At 40.4% G+C, this 22,784-nt stretch overlaps 1 protein-coding gene across 1 annotated transcript in view; it reads left to right on the top strand.

Moving 5' to 3' along the window:
* kcnh4a (potassium voltage-gated channel, subfamily H (eag-related), member 4a) overlaps positions 1–22,784 on the top strand; it is a 30,042-nt gene that overhangs the window by 2,343 nt on the left and 4,915 nt on the right. The window contains exons 2-12 of the mRNA XM_037688619.1: positions 6,139–6,372; positions 8,518–8,649; positions 8,796–8,929; positions 9,878–10,130; positions 13,719–13,876; positions 14,154–14,361; positions 16,266–16,460; positions 16,548–16,747; positions 20,995–21,244; positions 21,324–21,538; positions 21,629–21,667. Coding sequence (XP_037544547.1) covers positions 6,139–6,372; positions 8,518–8,649; positions 8,796–8,929; positions 9,878–10,130; positions 13,719–13,876; positions 14,154–14,361; positions 16,266–16,460; positions 16,548–16,747; positions 20,995–21,244; positions 21,324–21,538; positions 21,629–21,667 — 2,018 coding nt within the window. The remainder of the gene's footprint in view (positions 1–6,138; positions 6,373–8,517; positions 8,650–8,795; positions 8,930–9,877; positions 10,131–13,718; positions 13,877–14,153; positions 14,362–16,265; positions 16,461–16,547; positions 16,748–20,994; positions 21,245–21,323; positions 21,539–21,628; positions 21,668–22,784) is intronic.

Raw genomic sequence — 22,784 nt, 5'->3', positions numbered from 1 at the left:
ACTCAAAACACCAATAAAAGTAATGGCACACATCACGGCGCCGAGCCGCTTGTTTTGATATAATATTTGTGGGGGTACACGTTGCGGTTCGGGCCGCATTAAAGTTGACGGAAGAGTGTATAAGATATAAATAAAGTTAAGAAACCCAAGTTGGGTGGATAATAATAGGTGTCTGCATATACTATGCAGACACCTATTATTAATTAACAATATTTTATTATAAACACATTCAGGCAAAAAGAATCAAGAAAAATCTGTTTTACTTCCAGGTCCAAAATTAGTTATTTTTCCTCTGAGAGATGTGATATGATGTCACAGTTCCTAACAAAGGTTGAATTAATCTTCAATCATTTCTAAAGAAATTTATTGGCTCATCTGTTTCAAACTGATTATATGAGGACAGAACTGTGAGTGGAAACTGATTTTTATTTTTCTCATTCTGATAAGTGTTTCTTCTTGTGTCAAATGTGTTAAAATGTGCAAATGGATTCTGAATAAAATGGATCGCCTAGTTAGGAAACACCCATCTCTCCAGTTAAGTGTTTTTTATTTAATAATGGACAGCACATCTAAAGACTTTTGATAAAAGCTGCTAAAGAATGTCATTACTTTTGTAAAATAACAGATTACACACTTTGCATCTCAGTAATGCTTCATCTATGACAGGTTTAAATGTTTGTTGTTTCTTGAAGGCACCATATATTGTGGTCAAGGTCACCCAGGTCAACAAAAGTGGATGAGATCATTTAGACTGTGGACATTTAGGGTTGGAATGATTGACAGATCGTGTCACTGTCACATGGAGGATTGGGACAACACAAGTGGAGTGGCAGACCCTTTTTAGTGGGCCCCATTTTTTATTTAAAAAAAAGAGTGTTTCAACTAAATGGGTCATGCTTTTTCAGCTTCTACAGGAACATTTACTCCATAGTGTTGGAAGGGAGGTTCCAACTGATTGCTGAACCTTGGCTTCAGGAGAACAAATCAGAATCAGAATAAGCTTTATTAGGATACAGTGAGATTATGTTCGTACAGTCGTCCAAAAGATAGGCGGAGTGCACGTGGCTGCTGCTACAAGAGCGCGGCCTCTTATTCTTTATCAGAATACTTTTTTAGATAGAAAAAAGGTAAAAGGCCGTGAGGATGGATAGTGGTATTACAAAAAAGATCTCTTCACATCTTGTGCTATCAGGACACGATTTGAGACATCGAAAAACTCTCCCAGCAGCACATTTATAAACACATACTTTGTATTTGACGTCAAGACATTGAGATTTGTCCATGAAGCACTTTCAGATAGGCCATAGTCCTGATGAGATGTTGGTTCTGATAAGTGCAGTTCTGATAAGCTTGCATAGAAGTTCTCGGGGGGTGATTGCGATGGACAAAGCTTTTTCCTTAGTTTACCCATGTCCCACGAGAAATTTGATGGTCAGCCCACTATGAGGCCAAATGGGGGAGTCAGATTCAGACGAGCCACAATTGTTGATTTTCTTCAGGCAGACTGTTTTTTCTTGTCAGCCTTGAGTCCTGCTGGAACTTTCCAGATCCAAAATGACCAGATTTATGGGCAAGGTCGACTCCAACATGCTGGTGAGTCCCAGAAGTCATAGATGGCCTGCGATTCTCACAAATCTCTTCCATCTTACGGTTTAGCTCGTAAATCAGCTGACTTTGAGTACTCGTAACACGAAGCAAACCTTCACGCAGACTCAGAAGTTTTGCCATGGCCGAAACTGCTGCCGATGTCTTCTTCAAAAGTTGATAACAGAGTCCTGCCGACGCCAAAAAGCAGAAACCCTGCTATCATGAATCCATTTGTATAAACATTTTTGGCATCCTCCTGAGACAGAACTGAAAAACAAATGAGCTGCCAAACTCCCCACGGATCCCTGATGTACCCTGCAGCGTGAGTCTCGACAGGACATGAGGGCTCTCCAGGACCCTGTTGTTTTGTTGAAAAGATTTTGTCGATTGCGTTGAAAGTCCAGCTCACCAGATCATAATAGTTTTTTTTTTGTTTGGAAGATGTGTACAAGGAGCTCCAATGTGGTTTTTGTCCAAGTTGTTGAACAGTGGACCAGCTCTTCACCCTTGTAGAGTTGCTAAGGGGGCCATAGGAGCCTGACTCTCCAGTCTACATGTTTTGTAGACTTTGGAGAAAGCTTATGACTGTGTTCCCTGAGGAATTATGTGAAGGTGCTGCAGGAAGAGGACTGCCAGGATCTCTTTTCAGGCATATCCGGTAGTATCTGCACCCTCGGCTCAAAATCGAGCATGTTCCCAGTTCAGGTTGGACACAGGGCTGCTCGTTGTGTCCAATCTTGTTTGTGGAGTTCATGGACAGGATCTCAAGGCACAGCTATACCAATGAGGGTTTTGGGAACGGGAACCTCAGGTTCTCGTCTCTGCTATTTGCAGATAATGTAGTTCTGTTGGCGTCTTAGAGCATCTTGGTTGCAACGTCAAGGTGTTTCACAGCCAAGTGTGAAGCATCTGAGATATGAATCAGCTCTTCTAAGTGTGAGGCCATGGTTCTCAACTAAAACAAGGTGGAATGCTCCCTCCAGGTGGGGGGTGAGTCTCTGCATCAAGTCTTGAGACACAAGCAAATGGAGGAATGGAGCGAGAGATGGCTGGACAGGTTGAGACCTCATTAGCAGTAATGAAGGCGTTGCTCTGGTCTCTCGAGTTGAATAAGAATCTAAGTTAAGAAGCAAAGCCCTCGATTCACTGGTCTGCCAACATTTCCAACCCTCACCAATGAGGTTTCATGAGGTTTGAATCATGACAGAAAGAACAAGATCCCAAATACAAGCGGCTGAAATACATTTCCTCTGTAGGGTGACCCTGTACCCTGACCAGGGATGAGAAATACGTTTCCTCCGTAGGGTGACCCTGTACCCTGACCAGGGATGAGCAGCAGAAAATGCTCCTTATAGAAAATGTCATCTAACTGCACCCACATCTTGTATTCATCCATTTTCTCACTTTTCCATGCAGGGTTGTGAGGGAGCTGGTGTCTGTTTTCAGTGGTCACTGTGAGAGGTGGGGTCCAGAGGTCCAAAAGTTCATCACAGAGCCACAGAGACAAAAAAAGACTAACAGCCAATCACCCTTTCATTCATACCTGCAAATCTACACAGACACACTTTCTTTGTCTATACAGTGTCTGTACTTGTCTTTCCTATAGTACTTTTAAATCAGCAGCATAAAAAACATCAAATGGTGTTTGTTGATAAAGTTCAACAATAATGGTATTCACCGTTCCTTCATTCAGGTTTTATTTCTTTGACGTTTGCTTTCTTGGAGTTATTCTGCACCACAATTTAGTGCAGACATCAAAAAGACTGAGACAGTTTTGAACAGATGATGAAAAATGTGTCAGTGTGTAACCCTGCATGTCTTTTGCAAGCTAACAAATTCACAAATTCTTTGCAATGACACCATGATTTATTCATGTTTTCCCACATGATCTCTCTCTCAAATTTATGGAACATCTTTAGAGCAGCAGAGATGTTCTTGGCCTCAAATCGTTGCTTGACCATCTGACGCAACAGTTTGAGCAGTCCCTATTCAGTTTATGACTTCTCCCAAATCTGTCTAGCTTGAAACGGAAACCTTAAAATGCTAAGCTACCTTTTGAAAACACGCTGTGAGAGGGAGCCGAGACAGTGGATCCTCGTGCGAACGCCGGGAGATTGATTAAAATGAATTATGCAGAGGAGTAGGAGCTCATCAGATATCAGCTGAGGTGATAGTCAACCTTTTTAAGAACAGAAAATTTACTTAAATTATGCATTTTATTACTTGTTGCTTCAAATTATTAGTCAGAACTGATGTTTGCATGTTACATACACTTTCTTTTAGTCTTAGTGTTCAAAATGTTGTATTATGTGATTGGCGTTTGGTTTAGAAGTCCCAACTTTTACAACCTCACAAGTTCTGCAGTAGTATAATATTCTAGGTTTCTAGACTTCTAGTATAATATGTTTACAAGACTGAGTTTGTTGCAGCTCCTGAGACTGAATAAGTATTTTGGATAAAAGACGAAACATTTCAACAAAGAAGAATCCGTCCAGAGGACTTGACTCAACCTTATTAGAGAACAAAGTATAATATTCAGTTTAAAGAGTGAAAAAATTAAACAACAATGTCAGATTGAAGTACAAATGTCGCCACGTGAAAATATTACGTTTACCTCAGTTTTACATGACTCAAAATATAATTTGACATATTCTGAGTTTGTCACACTTTAGTTGTAATTCATATTTTTTTGTTTTGGGGGGAAATGAGGCTATAGGAGCAGGACAAAAGAGGATCATTTGTGACTTTAGGTGACCAGAAAACAGAACAAAACAAACCACAAAAAGCTCAAAGAAAAGCATTTTAAAAACCACACGCACCAACGTGTGCCAATTATTTGTCCCTGAAGCTACTGTTTCAGACGGACAGACACTCAGCTGGAGATGTGTGGATGATTTCCACCTAAAAGTGTGTGCAAGAAGCTAAATAAAGATCTTTCTGCATTTATGTCGCCATGGCAACCTGGGCAGGAAAGAATAAAACATATGGCAAAGCTGCAGTTCACATCTGTGTGGTTTTGAAACACAGACTCACAAAATAAAGACAACTGTACTTTTTTGCAACACACTCCCACAGAATCTTCATCATCTGCTTGAAAACAGAAGATGAAGATGGTGTTTGGGGTTAGACTTAGATCAGTTTATCTCATACGATGATTTTAGTCTAAACCCTCGGCATGAAATGCAGCGCGTGATACCCATTTCATTTAAAAATATATTAATTTAATCTGTAATGTGCAGATTTGACCTTTTGTTGATCAGATAAATCTATAAAATAACTTTTACGTCATGCTGTGAGCAGGTGCTCAGTGTTGGCCTTCATCATCATTAAAATGTTCGCTATAAAGTCAAACAAGGAACTTTTTCATATTTAATGAGTGGATGACACAAGACACCATAGCTTATTTGCTTTGATATTGTAGAGATAAAACCATATAAAGATCTGAGTAAACTCTTCAGCGCATGCATCGTATAAATCAGAGATAAAGTTACACAACCTGATGGAAAATAATCCTTTGTGCGGCTTTTATCCAGAGGCAACCTGTAAATGAATCTGCTGTGTTCACAAATTATGCTTTTGTGCATCATGTACATCATCGTGACTTATTGATTTGTTGATCCAGGTGGCAGCCTGCCAGATCACAGACTGTAAATAAGGTTTTTCACTACACCGCTAACGAATGCTGCTAAATGGATTCAGCGTTTGAGCAGGTGTTGGTTTCATTATTAACTTTCTTCTTCTTCAACGTGCTCATAAGTTGCACCCAAATAATTGCAATGTCACAAATGTTTACAAATCTGTATCTTTAATTTAGAACATTTTATGTTTATAATTCAAATGATTATTTTTTATGAAGCACTATGGAATCAAACTTTTGTGTAACTATGTACTGAAATATGATAAAGCCACTATAAACCCCCAAAATAAAAATAAAATCTTATTTAGTCACAATCATAACATGCTTGCCAAAGCCTTTTCATCTAATGATTTTTAATTATTTTTTCCTGATTGGGGGAATAGACTGTGTACTATGCAATGTCTTTTTAAACTGCATTTTTAAATTGAGAAAAATGTTGATTAAAAAGTTTATTAAAAACATCTAATCTGGACGGATTCTTCTTGTTGAAATGTTTAGTCTTTATGGTGAAAGACAAAATATTTTAACAAGAATAACCCATCCAGAGGACCTGACTTAACTTTTTAGATTTTTCTGGATTGTTGAGCATGAATCAGGATATTGATTAAAACAGTTGTGAAGAACACCAAGAACATTAGGAATATTGAATTCACTTGTGAATGTCCACATGTGGAGAATTATATTCAGGTCTTCAGATTTTTTGTCCTCATGCAGCTAACTGGAGCTCTGCATAGTTTACAGTTTTATTCAGAAAATAAATCTATTTTTCTAATCTGATGGATGCTTGTTGAAACTGGTAAAAAAAAAAAAAAAAAGGCAACCTCTGTTGCCATTTACAATATTTCCTGTTGCTCTGTCAATCCTTTCTCTATTATCGAGCTCACATCTCTTATCTTCTTGTATTTTCCTCACAGACAGCAACTTTCTCCTGGGAAATGCTCAGGGGCGCTACGGTAACCCAATCGTGTACTGTTCTGATGGGTTCTGTGAGCTGACCGGCTTCGTTCGGACTGAGGTGATGCAGAAAACCTGCACCTGCAGCTTCCTTCATGGAGCTGAGACCAAAGACTGTGTGATCCAGCAGGTCCACAAAGCTCTGGAGGGCCAGCAGGAGTACCAGGGAGAAGTCTGCTTTTATAGAAAGAATGGTGAGATATCGCATTGTCCCACCTTGTTACATTGCTTTTAAGATGTTTTTCTACTTACATAGGTATGCACCAAGTTTTTTTTTCTTTCCTGAATCAGATCATAATTACAGGAAACCAGCGAAATAGCAGTTTCTGTGAAAAAAAAAAGTGTAAATATTAAGAACGGAATAATTTAGCTGAAATGTGCTAAGGAAGCAAAAGCTGAGATATTAAGATTCAAACAAGCACAGGCTAAAACGAGCAGTGCAAATACAAGCTAAGAGCTAAAGGCAGCAGATTAGTTGTTAACAGCAACAGAACAAATACTAAAATTAATTAAACTGGCGCTAAAGTTTGTAAAACTGTTGCGTAGGCTGCAGCAAAGCACGAGCAAAAAGTAACGGAACAGATGCTAAAGTGAAAACTCATAGCAAAACGTGATCAACTTAACAAAATAGTAACTAAAAAGCAAAGCAGCAAAATAGTACCTGAAATTAACAAACCAAATGCTAAAGATAAAATCAGCCAAAACATGATAAAATGAGCTAAAGTGTTGCTCAAAGCTAAAGGAACAGAACAGCTAAAAGTTGCATTAAAAAAAAGAGCAAGGACGCTGAAGCAGATTTAAAAAATAATATTTTTTGAGAATCTGAAGAGATCGATGCATTTGTATGTGAATTGTATATTAATTAAAGTTAAATGTTCTGAAAAGCATAAAAGTTACAAAAAACAAAAGTCATAACGCACCAGGGGCGATTCTAGAACAGGCCCTTTGGGGTGCTTAGCCCCCGGTGCTGACAGTGGCGCTTGTCTTGAACAACACGGTGGCCATTAGAGTCAGAAGCATTTGTAATGTGGGGGGGACACAGTGGTGGGGGGCTGGGGGTCCTCCCTCAGATGATTTTGAATAAAGAAGATGCCATTTCCTGCATTATGGCGTATTTTAATGGGTTGTTAAACATCTATGTTTACCTACTGTACATAAGTAAACACTTAATTCAACAACTATTTTCAAGAACAACAAGAAATGGGGCAGCACGATGATGCAACTGGTAGAGCTGCTGCCTCTCAGCGAGCAGGTCCCTGGTTCAAACCCCGGTCCAGGGGCCTTTCTGGGTGGAGTTTGCTTGTTCTCTCCGTGCATGCGTGGGTTTTCTCCAGGTACTCCGGTTTCCTCCCACAGACCAAAAACATGCATGTTAGGCTGATTGGTAACTCTAAATTGTCCCTAGGTGAGAGTAACAGAGTGAATGGTTCTTTGTCTCTATGTGTCTCTGTGATGGACTGGAGACCTGTCCAGGGTGTACCCCGCCCCTACTAGCCTACCTATGCTGGACATGGGCACCGGCGACCCCCGTGACCCAAAATGGAAGAAGCGGATAAAAGATAATGGATGGATGGCTGGAACAAGAAGTAGCCTGACCAACATCTCTCCTTGTTTGTATGAACAGAGCACGCTCTGCTTCGCTCATGCATCCTACCACCCCCTCTACCCCTGGTCAACAACTGTATTGCAGCACACAATACAGACAGGCAAGCTAAGACAGTAATGCTCCATTTCTCTCACACATCCTAAGCCCCACCCCAAACTCCTGCAGGTAAGGGGCGTTTCACTTCCAGACAAATTGAGGTCACTGATTGGTCAGTTGCTGACGAGCCTACTGGACTGATTGACAGGTGGCGTAGAGGATCCGACTTGTGCAAAAAACATACATTTTCCTGGCCCGTTTGAGTGTCATCATTTGTTCCAAATTTATTCAATATTTTGGTGAATCTAAGGTTTGAGAACTGAGTTTCATTAAAAAATACTAATGATTGTTCCTTAATTTTTCAGTGGTACTGAGTTAAAATTTAGTGGTGCTTGACCACCCCCCAAAAGAGGCTAAAATCGCCACTGTAACACTAATCTCAATAATGGAATTATATCAAAGAAATGGTTAAAATGGCAAAAGTGTGCATAAGTAGTTTGCAAAATTGTGCATTAAAAAGTAAACAGAAAAACAGTGTAAATGCTGGTTTAGCGTTCACACAATAAACAAACAGGTCTTTGGATACATGTGAGCTTCTTATGCTTAACCTTTCATTTCCAGCCAATATCTCAGCTGAAACACGTCTGGCAGTTTTATTTGAGGAAATCTCTTTATAATAACTTTTTAATCCTCCCAGGAAATCAATTTTGGTGTCTCCTGGATATTGTTCCAATTAAAAACGAGAAGGGCGAGGTGGTGCTGTTCCTGTTATCTTTTAAAGATGTCAGTGACTCATATGGGAAAAACCATCACTACATTCAAGAAGAAGGTGAGCTCCGGCTGCATGCACGCCCTCAGTTTTAAAAAAACCGTCAGCTTTAAAATGCAATCTTGCTGTACGATATGTTGTTTGAAGGCAATGTAAATGGGATGCGATGTGGAACACTGACTTGGGTTTTGTGATTTTGTAAACAGATATGTCCAAAGTCACAAAAGAAGGCAGAAAAACAAACCAATCCTATTTTAGCCGAGTTAGAGGAAGAGGGAGGACGGTTCTCCAACACCTGAACAACCTGTTTACCAAGAGGGGAAAAAGGAAACTATCTAATGTGAGTTCAAAACTCTGGATAAAAAACACCTAATTAGCATTAATACTAATTACATGCTGAGTGGTTTGCTAGTATTTCCCACCTACTGATTTTTTTATCCAGTCATGACACATTAGTAATACGGTAGTCGCTCGCTACTTTATGGTTCGTTTATCGCGGAATGGTTCCATCGCGGTTTTTCAAAATAAGATTGGACATGACACACAATTGGCTGAATGATGGATGAGCCGCACGATCGGCATGGAATTTTTATTTAAAATAAATTATTTTAAATGATTCAGCACCTGCTGCACCTTTGTGCAGCCCACACTGCAGGATAAGCTTCCTGCTGCAGCTGATCAGCTGCTCTCAGTGCAGAGCAGAGAAGTGGGCGTGGCCAAGAGCGCTTGCAGGTGGCTGAGAGCAGCGGAGACCAAGAGAGGGAACTCATGAGGGTTTAAATTGCCTTAATAATTAAAAAAATAATTATATATATATATATATATATATATATATATATATATATATATATATGTATACACTAAAATAAACTACTACTTATTACTTGTACTAATTTCCCTACTTTGTGGTTCTTATCTTCAGGGTACGGATCCCCCGCCATAAACGAGGGACTACTGTATACTATATATTTAGTCCTTTACCCAAAGGCAAATGTGTCTTTTTAATCTCTAAAACTTTTTTGTTATTCAAAATGTAACTCAGGTGATATTTTAATCAACACTTTTTCCGTTTTTAACAACCTCGAGGCGACGTATTTGAATGAAATTTGCCACAAGAGAAAGGGTCAGATAAATAAATGCGAACTGCGATGATGAAGCTCTGATTATATTTTTTTTATACTGGCATATAAATCAGTGGTGTGTGTCAAATAAGATCTACATATAAAATGAACTTTACTTGTGTTTTGAGTTGAACTTCAAGCGCTGAGACATTTTCTGGTGTTTTCAGAGTATGTTTCAGAAACCTTCCCCACCTGAGTACAAGGTGGCATCTGTGAGGAAGTCACGTTTTATCCTGCTGCACTACAGCATCTCCAAGGCCTTGTGGGACTGGCTGATCCTCCTGGCGACCTTCTACGTTGCAGTCACCGTGCCCTTCAACGTCTGCTTCGTCAGTCAAAACGAGGGGAGCGATCACCCGTCACTCGTCAGTCGCAGCACCATATGGAGCGACGTCGCAGTGGAGATGCTCTTCATGCTCGGTAACACAAATCCACTTTTGTCATTACAGAGCCAGCATTTTGAAGCTTTGTAGCCATTTTTGGTCGAACCTTGAAATAACGATATGCACAATTTCATGCAAAATCACCAGATGTCATGGTCAGAGTCTGTGATGTGAATGACTGCATTAGAGCCATTTTGAATTGAATTGACTGCAAAAGTCAATCAGTTGTAGATGTTCGTTCAATGCTTGCTTTCAGAAAGTTACATTCAAATGTAGTTTAGTGTTTCATTAGATGTTTTGCTAACAGACTAGCAGCGCTGACTCCATCAGTTGTTGCTGAAGTTTTACGCATATGTCTTTAAAAAGTAAGTAGAACTTCAAGTATGTGTTAAAGAAATGACTCTCAGCTACAACCACACCACATTTTTGTACTTCAGTAGTTCCTCGTTTATCGCTGTGGATCCGTACCACGAAGCTCCACGATAAGTGAAAAACTGCGATGTGGGGGTACAGTAGTCCAAGTCCAAGTTCAAGTACAGTAAACTTTATATTAAGGCTTTAGAAACCCTTCCCACTCTTGGAATGTTCTAAACTCTTAAACCCAAGTCTTTAACAACACGTTACTAAATTTTACTTACTGGCTCTGCAGAACAGTAACAGCTCTGGTTCCGGTCCAACTCTGTTTTATTCCAACTCGGTTTGTTTCTGCAGACGATCCTGCAGCAATGAAGCCTACAAACCAGTCCTCTAAACTCTTAAACCTACTAACTTTAACAACATACAGTACTTATATGTACAGGAGCTGCAAAATGTTACTTACCAAGCTCTGCAGTACAGGAGCGGCTCAGTTCCGGTCCGACCCGATAGATGGAAAAATTCCCGATACAGCATGACTGAAGCCCACCGCTCCACCCAGCTTGATGTGCGCGTGCTGCTGCTCCAGGATTTAGTCCACCACCTTTGTCCCGGTCCGGACCAGCACCGCGCGACCAGAACCTGACTGAACTCTACAGCCGTCTGTCGTCTGCAGCTCCCAGGATCCGGGTCACACTGAGTCCAGATCAGCTGCAGTCCAGCCACTCAGCAGTGAAGGTGCAGCTTGAAGGATGAGTTCAGCTTCAGGATTATTTGGACCTTCCTGCCAGTCCTGTGAGATGATCCTTACAGAACTTCTGACTTTGCTGCAAAACTTTCCATCCATTTGAAGCAAGCAGTGGTTGAGAGAGCAGTGTTGACTTCTGGGAAGTGAAATGATGGCTTCTGGGTAATGTAGTTCTTTAGACTGGCAAAAACAGTGAAGGTTTAATGAAAGAAAATTAAAAAATGGCTGCACTTTTTTTGTGTGTGTGGGGGGGGGGACAATATTATGTAAAAGTACAGTACTGTACAGTACTTAAACAAAACCACGATCGAGTGAGTCCGTGAAAAACAAACCGCGAAGTAGCAAGGGACTACTGATAAATAAATTATAGCCACTTTTGTGTTTTCTTAAATCAATTGTCTGTGGCGAACATCCTGAACTTGTTTGGCTTCAAAGGTAGATCAGTTGTAGATGTACATCCAATAATTCTTTCTTGAAAGTTTCATTAAAATCTGTCTACGGATTCATGACATATGTAGGGACACATCAAGGTTTTTCTACCATTAACTTTTATTCTTTTGATATTTAGAAAGTAAAACTGACTCTTATTCTAAAGTTGGACAGGAAGAAACCACGTTACAAAAATTTTACAACAAAAATCTGCTATTGTAATTAATTGCTCACCTGTTATTATGATCTCAGTGACGCTGAAAGGCCCTTTGCACGAGAACCTTTCCATCTGAGTGTAACATCTGAGCGTTGTGTGTATCTCTTCCTAAATGGGAGGATTCGTCCTACAGTCTCAGAGTGTGGGAAAGAACCACCGTGTCGTTCCTCAAGGACTCTTTGGTAGTAGTGAATTCATGAAACAACATTGCCATCCCACGGTAGAACTTGTTTTTTGAACAGTTTAATTTTCTGAGTTTTCTTGAACACTATAGAATGTTTTGCTGTAAAACTGCTATGAAATAACTTGTCTCCTTCTTTCTCAGCTTAGTACTCAGTTTAATGACGCATAAGAGAAAGTAGATGTAAAAAAAACTGGTAATCAGAAGTTTCAACTGTTGTTTTCACAAGTTCTAATGAAAATCTTTATGGATGAGTCAAACTGAAGTCTTAAATGTTCTTCTGTTATATTGAGTTTTACCAAAGCAAAGTAAATTAGCCATTTATTCGTTGGTAAAGTTCAAATGGAGCAGTAACCTGAAACAAAGGTCCACCCTTTCTGTTTTGATTGGGTCAACCATCAATATCGTTAACGCCCTCCGAGTCAGAGAAAGTTATTATCTGGTTCTCCAGATTTACCTTTTTAGACTCTTCTTGTGTTGTCAAGTTAAAGCCATTATTCATTCTTCAGCTGTACTCGTCATGTTTGATCACTGATATTTACCAATATCGACAATAAACTTCACAAAATTTTACTTTGAATCCATGCATTTTTATTATATATGACATTTGAATTTAATACGAAAAGAACTCACTAGAATACATAAACTTGAGGCTGATTTTATATTTTTCTTGCTTAAGAACCGGAAAGCAAGTGGTGCCCTTTCAGAATAAAATTACTAATCAAAATTCAACGATCTGAGGACCCCTTCTGCAGCTAACAGATGGAAAAAGCTGATTCCAAACATTTGGTGGTAAAAATGATAACCAAAGATCATGCACAATCTGTTAGTGCTCGGAATATGTGTTGTGGTTCAGTCTCATCCACTACCACATTAAGTTTTAGTTCAATATTAATCAGATTTACAGTTATAGCCATTTTTGTGCTTTAAGGGTAAGTCGATTGTGGCGACATCTGAAATCAGGCTGATTTCAAAGGTTTATCAGTAGATGTGCAAAAAATTATTTTCTGCAAGTTTGATCAAAATTTCTTCTGTTGTTCATAATATATTTTGCTAACAGACATACATACACAGACATCATCGTCCAATTTTGCCTTTCAGCAGGGGGCGATAATCAAAGATGTGCCAGATGTGTACTTTGTAATTAAAAATAATAATTTCAAAAATATGCATTGTCTCTGTGATAAGTTGCACCACTAGAGCTGTATCTTTAGTATGAATTGCATGTTGCACATAAAACGACCTTCACGCTAAAACATCAACACTGACAAACAACAGCCGAGAGTTTAAAGTGAGGACAACAGTTTTTCCCGGTGCAGCTGTTTCCTTGGCGATGGCGAGCACATGACTGCCTCCCACTGTTTCTCGCCCACTTGGAGTGTCAGTGTCACCCTGGGTTATAAATCCTAATTAGATTTCTCTCACTTCGTGACAATTTTACAGCAACAAAATTGCTTTAACGCATCTGTCACACAACTTCACGACAGATTTGTGTGGAAACAGACAGACGGTGATTCTAAATGAGCTCACTCGCAATCGCATGCGGCTCGATTCATGTAAAAGGTTGTTTTTGTGCCGGCTGCCGAGACTAAAATCAGAGTGGAACGCAAAAAAATAAAAAGTAAATCACAGCTTTATATGTTTTTATGTTGGTTTTATTATTTTATTTTGTCGTTGTCTGCTGTACCTTTTGTAGATATTATCCTGAATTTTCGGACCACGTATGTGAGCCAGTCGGGTCAGGTGGTGTACGACGCCCGATCCATTTACCTGCATTACTGCACCACCTGGTTCTTTGTGGACCTGATTGCAGCGTTGCCCTTTGACCTTCTCTATGCTTTTAACATCACAGTGGTAAGACTGTCAATACAAATGCAACAATATCTGTGACTAATGTGTTTTTCTGGTAAGGAGATTGAAAATAGTTCTACAGCTACATTAATGTGCTTGCTCTCTTTGAACAAACATTTTATAATGTTTATTTTACAAAATGAGAACTTCTTATGACTAATGAGCAAAACACAACAAGATTATTCTAAGAAAATATTTCAAAACACCTAAATTAGGCTTGAAAAAGAACAAGTATTACAGATTGTGTGCTGTATGCTCCACTTCCCCACTTCTTGGCCAGACCTCGTTAGTGCACCTGCTGAAGACGGTCCGCCTGCTGCGTTTGCTGCGCCTCTTGCAGAAACTTGACCGTTACTCCCAGTACAGCGCCGTGGTCCTCACTCTGCTCATGTCTGTGTTTGCTCTGCTGGCTCACTGGATGGCTTGCGTCTGGTACGTCATCGGACGCAAGGAGATAGAGAGCAGCGACCCCGTGACTTGGGACATAGGTGAGCGCAGTTTGCATCTGTCACAGTTTGAACATCAAATCAGGTGTGAAATGCTGAGTCGGCGTTCACACTTTTGTTTTCCTGCTCGGTTTTTGTATTTCCCCTGTGTATTTGTTGCTATCTTTACCCGCTTCTTCCTTTCCGGGTCGTGGGGGTCACAGGTGCCCATATCCAGCAGTTACTGTGGAAGAGGTGAGGTACATCCAGGATAGACTGCAAGTCCATCACAGGGACTCAAAGAGACAAACGAGACAAAGAACCATTCAATCTCTCACTCACACCTAGGGACAGTTTAGTTATCAATTAGTCTAACATGCATGTGTTTGGTCTGTGGGAGGAGAAAAAACCCACGCATGCACGGAGAGAACATGTGCAAACTCCACCCAGAAGGGCCCCCTGCTGGGATACGATCCTGCAACCTTCTCGCTGAGAAGCAGCAGCTCTACCTGCTGCGCCACAGTGCCGCCCCGTTGCAATCTAACTACTTCTGCATACTTAGTGCTATTTTTGGAATTATTATTAAAACATTTCAGCGGATTCAGGAGATGAGTGACGGAACTTTTGGTTTTTGTATCCATTATACAGTAGTCCCTCTCTACTTCACGGTTCGTTTTTCACGGATTCGCTCGATCGCGGTTTGTCAAAACAAGATTGGACATGACACACAATTGGCTGATTGATGGATGAGCCGCACGATTGGCATGGAAATTTTATTTAAAATAAATCATTTTAAATTATTTAGCACCTGCTGCACCTGTGTGCAGCCCACACTGCAGGAGAAACTTCCTCCTCCCTCCTTCTCCTCTGTGATCCTAGTTCTGCTGTGGAGAAGTGGGCGTGGCCAAGAGAGCAGCTGTGGCAGGAAGATGAAATCATGACAAGCTGTGCTCTTCTAGAGCATTTAGATTACATTGTTCAGAATATTACAAGAGTGTAGGAAGGGTTCAAAACACCTTCATATATAAATATATATATATATATATATATATGAAGGTTTTTCACTTATCACGGGGCTTCAGGGTACGGATCCCCCGCGATAAACGAGGGACTAGTGTACTTATAAAAAACTTTATTTACAAATATTTTACACATAGAAATACATTTTTAAAATTCCTTCAAAAACATAGCTGTCTTTGAAATCTACTTCTGCATTCTGACTAGTTTTGCCTTTTTGCACTCATTTTAGCTTTTAGCTTGTAGACAGCTTTTTGCTACTTTTAGCCTCAATCTGCTCAAGCAATACGTTTTGCTATCCTTTAGATAGTTTTTGTTTTGTTTTTTGCTACTCTTAGCTAACCTATCTGCTACATTTAATTTCTAGGCTACGGTTTCTTCCTACTTTAAGTTTTTAGATACCCTTTTGCTACTTGGTTAGTTTGCCTTTTGCTACTTTTAGCCTATCTGTTGCATTGCATTTAGCTTTTAGCAAGCTTTCTGCTACCTTTAACTTGCATCTAACCTTTTCCTACTTTTAGCTTTTACCAAATGTATTGCTCATAGAGTTTTTCTGCATCTATATTTAGCCATTATTTTTCTCCTTTTAGCTTTTAGCTAGTTTTTCCAAATTGAGCTTTTAGCTAGTGCTCTGCTTCTTTTATCTTTAACAACTCAGTTCAAACTTCAGCAAATTTCAGAAAATATTATTTCTAACTTCCTTTCTCTTTTGTGGGATATTGCACTTCAATGCTTGAATGGCTCAGCATCTTTTGGCGTTTTGTCAGAGCTCAGAGGAAGTTTAGGTCAGAGTAGTAACTTTAGCCTACCCAGCATGATATCAGTCTGAATTTCATCACACAAGGCATCACATGCTCTTCCACTGATGCAGACTGAAAAGGAAACAAATAGTGACAATATCAAAGTTTGCATTTTAACCTTGAAACCATCTTCTGATTTCATCTGACCAGGCTGGCTGCAGGAGTTAGGAAAGCGTCTGGAGACGCCGTACATCAACAGCACCATGGGTGGCCCCTCCATGCCCAGCGCCTATATCGCCTCCCTCTACTTTACCCTCAGCAGCCTTACTAGTGTTGGTTTTGGAAACGTGTGTGCCAACACAGATGCAGAGAAAATCTTCTCCATCTGTAGTATGCTCATTGGTGGTGAGTTTCATCTCTGCAATAGAAATTTCCCACCTGAGGTAAACATTCCAACTTTATCCCTTTCTTACCGTCCCCTGCCACCTACAGCTCTGATGCATGCTGTGGTGTTTGGCAACGTGACAGCCATCATCCAGCGCATGTACTCACGGCGCTCACTCTACCACACCCGCATGAAGGATCTCAAGGACTTCATCCGTGTGCATCGACTGCCTCAGCAGCTGAAGCAGAGGATGTTGGAGTACTTTCAGGCCACCTGGTCAGTCAACAATGGCATCAACGCTAATGAGGTGGGTCGAAAAAAATCGGAAACAGTTGTGCTTTGGTGCTTTGTATTAGTTTGTGTATGAATCTTCGTGTTTCTCATGTTTTATGACGAAGTAGTTTTGGCTATTCAGTTGAGTCACATTAAATCCCTACATACACAATACTGAGTTCCCTCTATTACTACTACTACTACTAATACAACGACCACCGTATTTTCTGCCGTACACATCGCACCGCCCTATAAGTCGCATCAGTCCAAATATGTCTAATAAATTGGAAAAAATCCATAAATATGTCACTTTGCCGTATACGTCGCATCTATTATGTGTCGCCGCTGACAACCCGGAAATGTGGGCCGGTGTTGTGCCAAAAATCGATATGATGCCAAATGGTGGCCGCAGGAGCATGCACAGAAGGACTTTAACAAAAATTTAACAAGATTAGCACGTAAAAACAATAAGTTGTTTGCTCGAAATTATAGTAAAGGTGTGTCTCAGTCTATCCATCCATCCATCCATTATCTTTACCTGCTTATTCCATTTTGGGTCACGGGGGTCACTGGTGCCCATGTCCAGCAATCACTGTGCGAGGGGCGGGGGACACCCTGGACGGGTCACAAGTCCATCACAGGGCCACATAGAGACAAACGAGACAAACAACCATTCACTCTCTCACTCACACCTAGGGACAATTTAGAGTTACCAATCAGCCTAACATGCATGTTTTTGGTCTGTGGGAGGAAACCGGAGCACCCGGAGAAAACCCACGCATGCACGGAGAGAACATGCAAACTCCACCCAGAAGGCCCCTGGACCGGGGTTTGAACCAGGGACCTGCTCGCTGAGAGGCAGCGGCTCTACCAGTTGTGCCACCGTGCTGCCCTGTCTCAGTCTAATTTTTCCTTAATAAATGCACTTTGATGGTTAAATCAGCTGCATTTTCAAAAGCCGATATGCATAAACATGAAAGCGCCGAGGGCAACTGGCTGTCCATTCATTGAAATTTAACAAGATAACCACCTAAAACAATTATTTGTTTGCTCAACTTTATCGTAAAAGTGTCTCAGTTGAACTTTTACTTAATAAATGCACTTTGACAGTCAAGTTAGCTGCATTTCGCCGGGGCGGCGCATCAAAATGAAGCAGATGCAGTTGCTCCAGGCAGACGACGGTGACAGCCAATGGCAAACCAGTTGTGTCATTAATAGCCACTTTTACCTATTACATGATACAACGGCATGCCTTACTACTCGACTGCCATCTAGTGGCTGAAAATGGTAGTGTTCAATTTTTTTCAGTCAGAATGAATGAAAATAGTAACATCTCTGTCAAAAATTGGTTTAAAAATATGGGAAAATCCATAAATACGTCGGTTCGGTCTATAAGTCGCAGAGCATGTAAATTATGTAAAAAAACACGACTTATAGGGCAAAGCGGATCGCTGCCGTCTTGAAACAGCTCTAATCTTAAACATGTTAGAGGTTCAAGCAAACGCTACGTTTTCAGACCTTTACAGTGTTGTCAGTTTACCTTCATGCAATTGCACAAAAAGCATTAGCAGTTGGCTATAGCACTTCCAATTAACCCCGGGGCACTTTCAGCAGGATTATCATATTTGTGCCAGAATAATTACATAACTCAAGGCTGATGGCAAAGGTTTATTGAATAGTGATGCCATTTACTACTGTAAAATATTGCAATCACTGAATGTCTTTTGGATAAAAGATTGAATGTTTCAACAAAGAAGAATCCATCCAGATGACCCGACTTAACCTTGTTAGATTTTTCCTGGATTATTGAGCATGCGTCAGGACATTGCGATTGTAGTTTTATGACAGCAGCAACTCATTTTGGTCTACTCAGTAATTCAGTAACAATAAACTATTTTTCTCCAAATTGTCCCTACAACTATGTGCAACAGGTAAGATATTACTTGTTCATAGTCTTCTCACAGAGCACCACTTGAAAAGATCTGAACCATCCCGTTAATGATTTTAAAAGAAAAAAGAAACAATGAATTCTTCTAAGGAGTTTCTAGATTCCCAGTCACGATCCTTTTAATGTGGGACATTATAAATTCTCTTGAGTCTTTTTTCCATTTCCTTAAGTGGACGCCACTTTGTTGCAAATAGAATTTCGATGCCAGGATCTGTCTTGGAGACATTCCCATTAATTACAAGGGTAGGAGCTGCAATGGAGTGAATATTCATTAGCACTCTCACCGTCACCTCTTTACTTAATTATTTCAGTGTGAAAAGAAACAGACACAGACACTTGTTTCTGTGAACATGCTGTTTTTTTATCACAGTCTGTTTTTGTTGAGCTCTGTCACGTGAGTGCATCAACCTTTCAGAACAGGAACCTGCTGTGCTGCATTTAGCTATAAAAAATATATCCACTCTTTTCTGGTTTACATTAACCGTACGGTACTTTCAATCGTGTAATTTTGTAGATTATGTTACAGGAAGGCCATTTCTCAGTAGTGAATGGGCTTTGAAGTCAAGAGCAAAATTAGCTTTGACTGTATACAAAAGAAAATTAAATATTGTACATTTATCATATTAAAACGAAACAGCACGAGTGGTCTAATGGAGCCAGTTATCACCCACTGCCAAAGGGGAAAGGGTGATAATGTTTTTGTCTGTGTGTGTGTTTATGTTCTTTTGTCTGTACATTAGCAGAATATTTCATGGCTCGTTTCAGAACATCAACACTAGATGGACATGTCGTCTACAACTGATGAACTTCTTGACACATGTTCAATTCAAGATGGCCGCCACAGCCAACCGATCTTAGAAAACACAAACTCAGACACTTTTATAGATATTATGTAAATTAGTGTAGTGGTAGCTGAGCAGTGTCCCCAGGATATACTGCAAGAGCTCTTCCCCTAAAACCTTATCAGTAACTCCAATAAAGGTCAGTCAGGTCATCTGGACAGTTTTTTTTTTGTGGAAAGACGTTTCGCCCTCTATCCAGAGGGCTTCATCAGTCTGAGAAGTCCCAAGTAAACTGTTTTCCCCATTAAGCAGTAGTGGACCAACCAGTTTGCTGGTGATGAGATGGTTTCTGGGGGCTGTCCTGTCCCCCGTCGACTCCTCCCAGACAGGCAGCCACAGCCAAAGTGGTTCAAGACATCAAAGTTCATGCTCAATCATCCAGGTGCAAAATCCAATAATGGTCAATCAGGTCATCTGGACAGTTTATTTTATGTGGAAAGACATTTCGCCCTCTGTCCGGAGGGAAACCATCACCAGCAAACTGGTTGGTCCACTAAAGGAGTGCATTTTTTAGTAGGGAAAACAGTTTACTTGGGACTCCTCAGACTGATGAAGCCCTCTGGATAGAGGGCGAAACATCTTTCCACAAAAAAGAAACTGTCCAGATGACCTGACTGACCATTAGTGGATTTTGTACCTGGATGATTGAGCATGAACTTTGATGTCTTATCAGTAAGAAGTAGTTATTGACAGTACATTCTACAACTAATTACCTTTAGGAGTTAACCCAAGATTTGAATAAACTTTACGAATATTGAGCTGAAATTTGGTGTGGTAGAAGCTGACAATCATCCCTAACACATCAAGGTTCTTAATTGTCATTCACATCACATATGGTACATGAGGTGGAACGAAATTGTGTACCCAAGATCCCAGTTACTTTTTACATATACAAAGGATATAAGGATATATGCTAAACAGTAATAATGTAATATAATATGGTATATTAAACAGCAGCCTGAACATGAGTCTGTAATGAGCAGTTGGATATGAATACAGCTGCTTAAAGGCAAGAGATCAGCAGCATGGATAATCAGCAGCACAGATAAGTCACATATCACCAATTAAAGTGGAATTGCAATGCCATACACATACTCCAATCACTATATTGTGCAATTGTGCATGAGATTATGCATAATGATATTAATGGTTGATCAAAATGGCTTTAGCTCCATAAATCTTCAACATATGGTGATCTTGGTATAAAACTTTGGCATGAACGGTAGTGAGTGGTATGCATCCGAGTAATCTTCAAGGAATTATAGACTTTTTATTTCTACGCACGTTGATAACGGAGTTCCTTTTCACTTCTTGTTTGGCCACTTCCTAACAGGCTTTGTAGTTTGCTAAATGCACAAATAGATAATTCTTCTAAAATATCCAAACAAAGTGCTAAAGGTATTTCTCAAAGTGGGTAATTTGGATAGAATAAAACACTTCAGCGAGATCATTTAATGGTGACTAAATGAATTTTTCCTCATATTCTTGTAGCTGCTGCATGACTTCCCGGACGAGCTGCGGGCAGATATTGCCATGCATCTGAACAAAGACATCCTGCAGCTGCCCGTGTTCGAAAGAGCCAGCAGAGGGTGTCTGCGTTCCCTTTCTCTGCACATCAAAACCTCCTTCTGTGCACCTGGAGAATACCTCATCCGCCACGGAGATGCCCTGCACGCTAATTATTTTGTCTGCTCCGGCTCCCTTGAGGTTCTGAAAGATGGAATGGTCCAAGCCATACTGGGTGAGTGTGCACAAAGGGTGAACCATTTCCATATGTATACTCAGCCATTTAGCTCCTCTTTGTCTGACAATCTGTACAGGTAAAGGTGACCTCATAGGGGCCGACCTGCCGGAGAATGAGCAGGTGATCAAGACGAATGCAGACGTGAAGGCTCTGACCTACTGTGACTTACAGTACATCAGCGTTAAGGCTCTGAGGGATGTGCTCAGGCTGTACCCAGAGTACGGCAGTCGGTTCAGATCCGACATCCACCACAATCTGACCTACAACCTGAGGGAGGGCAGCGAGGCAGATGTAAGATGTCTGAGGCACAAACGTAACTTCAACTGTATGGAAAAAAACAATGTAATTTAAATAATTTAATCATTTTGTCTTTTGTTGTAGGGAGTAAAAAGTTTTCCATGGACACCCAGGCCATCACTGGTATGCTTGAGTCAGCATTCACACTTCTGTTTTCCTGTACATAATTTACAATTTAATTACTTTTACATACTAAGTGCTAATTTAGATACCCATATCAAAATGTTCAGCTCATTTAGGAGATAGGTGTTATGACTTTTTTTATATACTTTAATAATTTCCTCAATGATTTAAATGTGTCTATGTTACATCCACCATGAACATAACATATTAAAGGAGGACATGAGACACAAATATGGGTTCAACGTTCAATTTATTATAAATAAAAAAAAACCTGCTGCTTCCAGAAAAAAAAAAAACGAAAAAAGACCAGGAACCTCCAGTTCCCGTGTCCACCCAAGAAACAAAACCCAAAGTACAAATCAAAGATGGACTCGGTGAGCTGGCCAAACCAAACAAAAAGGTACAGCAGTGGGTCAACCCTATACAGGGCCGTCGAAGCCGCTGCTGATACCAGACTAACTCTAAAAACCCCTAAAAAAAACTATTACAAAAGAAAGAACGAAAACAGGGCTACCAGTCCCACCAGGCCAAAACACTACCCAAAAAAAAAAACATCCAAAAGTTAACAAAAATTACCTGAGGTGGCTGGGACCACCGACAGCAGGCCACAGCTCCAGGACGGCCAAGAAAAAGATCCAAACAACACAGTGTGTCTCAGAAGGGCCAAAAAACAGAACAAGTCAAAGAGAGAGAGAGAGAGCGAGAGAGCGAGAGCAAGAGAGAGACTAAAAAGAGAGAGAGACTAAAGAGAGAAAGAGAGAGAGAACGAGAGAGAGACTAAAGAGAGAAAGAGACTAGAGAGAGAGAGACTAGAGAGAGATAGAGAGACTAAAGAGAGAGAGAGCAAGAGAGAGACTAAAGAGAGCGAGAGCAAGAGAGTGACTAGAGAGAGAGAGAGCAAGAGAGAGAGACTAAAGAGAGAGAGAGAGCGAGAAAGAGAGAGAGACTAAAGTGAGAGAGACTAAAGAGAGCGAGACTAAAGAGAGCGAGACTAAAGAGATTGACTAGAAAGAGAGCGAGAGCAAAACTAAAGAGAGAGAGAGAGACTAAAGAGAGAGAGAGAGAGCAAGAGAGAGAGACTAAAGAGAGAGAGCGAGAGAGAAACTAAAGAGAGAGA

The sequence above is a fragment of the Nematolebias whitei genome, chromosome 15 (genome assembly GCF_014905685.2).
Source record: "Nematolebias whitei isolate Nwh7 chromosome 15, NemWhi1, whole genome shotgun sequence".
In the NCBI taxonomy this organism is placed as follows: domain Eukaryota; kingdom Metazoa; phylum Chordata; class Actinopteri; order Cyprinodontiformes; family Rivulidae; genus Nematolebias; species Nematolebias whitei.
Note: the sequence above shows the minus strand (reverse complement) of the source record. Positions and strands in the feature narration are given on the sequence as shown.